The sequence below is a fragment of the Perkinsus marinus genome (assembly GCF_000006405.1).
Source record: "Perkinsus marinus ATCC 50983 genomic scaffold scf_1104296947810, whole genome shotgun sequence".
In the NCBI taxonomy this organism is placed as follows: domain Eukaryota; phylum Perkinsozoa; order Perkinsida; family Perkinsidae; genus Perkinsus; species Perkinsus marinus.
In genome coordinates this window covers 22,760-25,565 of record NW_003210458.1, presented here as the reverse complement: position 1 = coordinate 25,565, position 2,806 = coordinate 22,760, and the positions used below count along the sequence as shown (strand labels likewise).

General features: G+C 48.1%; 1 protein-coding gene across 1 annotated transcript; it reads left to right on the top strand.

Moving 5' to 3' along the window:
• Positions 1–281: 281 nt before the first annotated feature.
• On the top strand, positions 282–1,801 carry Pmar_PMAR021373 (thiolproteinase SmTP1, putative; the record flags this gene model as incomplete). The annotated part of the gene is made up of 10 exons (XM_002779057.1): positions 282–370; positions 427–461; positions 573–659; positions 765–893; positions 947–1,040; positions 1,091–1,244; positions 1,295–1,433; positions 1,487–1,553; positions 1,610–1,692; positions 1,755–1,801. 10 exons carry the CDS (start codon positions 282–284, stop codon positions 1,799–1,801), a joined length of 924 nt encoding a protein of 307 aa, XP_002779103.1.
• Between the last annotated feature and the right edge of the window lie 1,005 nt (positions 1,802–2,806).

The window sequence follows — 2,806 nt, the reverse complement described above, 5'->3', positions numbered from 1 at the left end:
ACATGTCGCGATAACAGTAAGCCAACTCCTAACTAATACACGGTGTGTATTACATGCACGTACATAGGGTGACACACAACATCGTAGGTCCACCTCTCTAGGACTCTATGAAGTTTCACATGAGTACGCATGTGTGGCTTGAGGAAGCCACGCGGTACTCGGTATTACATAGTACTCTGAGTACCCAAACACATAGCTGAGGCCCCGATGCATCATGCACTGAGAGGGCAGTGGCGATGGGAGGTACATCCATTACAGTTAAAATCATTTGTGTAACTCAAATGTTGGCATTTCAACTACTCCTCGCAGTTGTAACTGCCGAGTACGGCGGATCTCAGGTGAAGGACATGTTCGAAGCCTACAAGGAGAAGTAAGGGTCACCTCACTGGCCGGTTATCACGTACGAAAGTATTTTCGTGTGGCCAGGTTTGGACACAACTTCGGTGCACAAGACGGTTTCCGTATGAAAATTTTTGCAGATAACCTCCGCTACATAGAGGAGTAGAATGCCAAAGGTGGGGTCATCTGGTTGAGGATACCTATTCAAGTTGACGTAAGAGTATCACCTGCAGGTCTGCCCTACAAGCTCAAGGTGACTCCATTCGCTCACCTCACCAATGCCGAGTTCAGAGTGACCAGACTCGGGACAATGCCGAAGAGTAGAAGCTTCACGGGTAGCATCAATCATCGCAGCTATTCCTCTTTTACTGATCCTGAAGATCAGATCCTCATCTAGTGCGCAACTCTTCCTTCAGGAAACGGAGCAAACACCGTTGGTTATGAGGGCTCCATTGAAGAGCTTCCGGCAGCTGTCAACTATGTTGCCAAAGGCTGGGTTACGGGTGTTAAAGATCAGGGCATTTGTGGAAGTTGCTGGGCCTTCTCAACTACTGGTGGGATACTTTTGCTGGCCCGCGCTGATAACTTTCGAGGTTATTGTCAACAGGTGCCCTTGAGGCTCTTCACAAAAATCTTACTGGGGAGCTCGTGCCACTCTCGGAGGAGCAGTTACTCGACTGCAGCCTGTCTTATGGGAATCAGTAAATACCCCTATCGTAGCCTACTTGTATATGATTCCTCGGCCCTTCAGGGGGTGTATGGGCGGATGGATGTTCGACGCATTCGAATATGTGGCGGATCACGGTATCGATTCGGAGAAGGATTATCCATATGGATCAAAAGCCATTCCATTCATCCTTCCGATTCATTATCCCTGTCAGCACAATCATACGGCCATAATCGCAGTGAGTTTAGCAATGTTATCCGCTGAGCTTTTGATCCACCCAATCCTCAGCCCCATTCCATACGCTATGTGAACGTGACATCCTCAAAGCTCGCCCTTCTGGCAGCGATAGCCTTGAGTGGGCCAGTCAGTGTCGCCATTGATGCGGGATCGAGTGCTTTCCAACTTTATGGCGGTGGGGTTCTGAATTGTACGGTGATATAATACTGTCATGCTCCCATATGGAACGCTTTCCGCTTTCAGCTTCGTGCAATACGACATTGGATCATGGCGTTCTCGCAGTTGGCTATAACTTGGAAGCACCTGAGCCGTGAGTTCATCACTCACCATGAGCGATCGCACTCGACGAATCAATGCGCTGATCAGCTACTATCTTGTAAAGAACTCCTGGGGAGCTACATGGGGCGACGAAGGTTACATCAAGATGGCCATTGACGATTCACCCAAGGGTGAGTTTTGAACTCCGACGGAGTTCAAAGATCCCTCTCTCGTAACCAGATGCCATTTTCAGGTATCTGCGGCATTTTGCTCGCTGCGAGTTATCCCATTGCAGCTTGAATGATCCACTAGCCATCTGCTGCGCCTAGCCCAGTGAGGAATTCAGAGCGGACGCTCGTCAGCAGTTTCATGAAGTGTCCCGTGATGGCTTATCATTCACAAGAGGAAGCACCCAATAGATATTCCTCGTGGATCAAGCGCCCTCCTTATTATTTCGTTAGGTCTCAAGTAGCTGTGCTTGAAGTTGTTTTTTTGTTATTCGAGAGTTATGACTGAAGAAACTTCGCGATACTTCAGTCTACACTTTCAGATCCTCAGCTCAGCCCGAATTTTAGATGTGTTCGCTGTGGGAGATTCAGGATGCTCCATAGTCCGCACGCGCGCACATAGTCCGTGACGCGTTCCTTTTTTTCTCTCACTTGTTGACGCGTACATCATGACAGATAGTTGATTTCTTGGCAGCAAATAGCTGCAAGTAGGATGAATGGTGAGAGCCAGGATTTCTCTATTTCATTGAGTCCATCATGGCATCGAGTTCTGCAGTCGTAGGAGCACAAATTCCAACACTCGCCATTGCTAACACTCTCCAACCAACCCGCCGGAGATTGTGTTCATCGCACGCGAGGTTACGGTTGGCCGCCAACCGGTGGCGTGGTCCGTCCAGTTCAGTGAACTGGGCTCACTGACTTTTTCTCTACTCGATTATATCAGACACGCTCGCTACGCGATGATCCGGATTAGTGATTGAATCTTGAACAATTATTGATCCAATCTGGCACAAATGCACCATACAAAAACAGTATGCTGCGGAAGCAACCAACTCCATCTGAGATTCTTGTGGTTATATTACCTGATCTATGATGTCGAGGAATATAGGATAGAGAAACTTAGTTGATCAATGACACGAGGCCTCACAGAATCGTCACGCCAATATTTAGTTTCTGTCAAGCCATCACTTGCGCGCTACCATAACAGGTAACACAGAAGAGTTGATGCCTTGACATGATTCTCGAACCTTTACCGTTGCTCCAATGTACTACGCTGTATCTTCATAGTTAGGCGAGT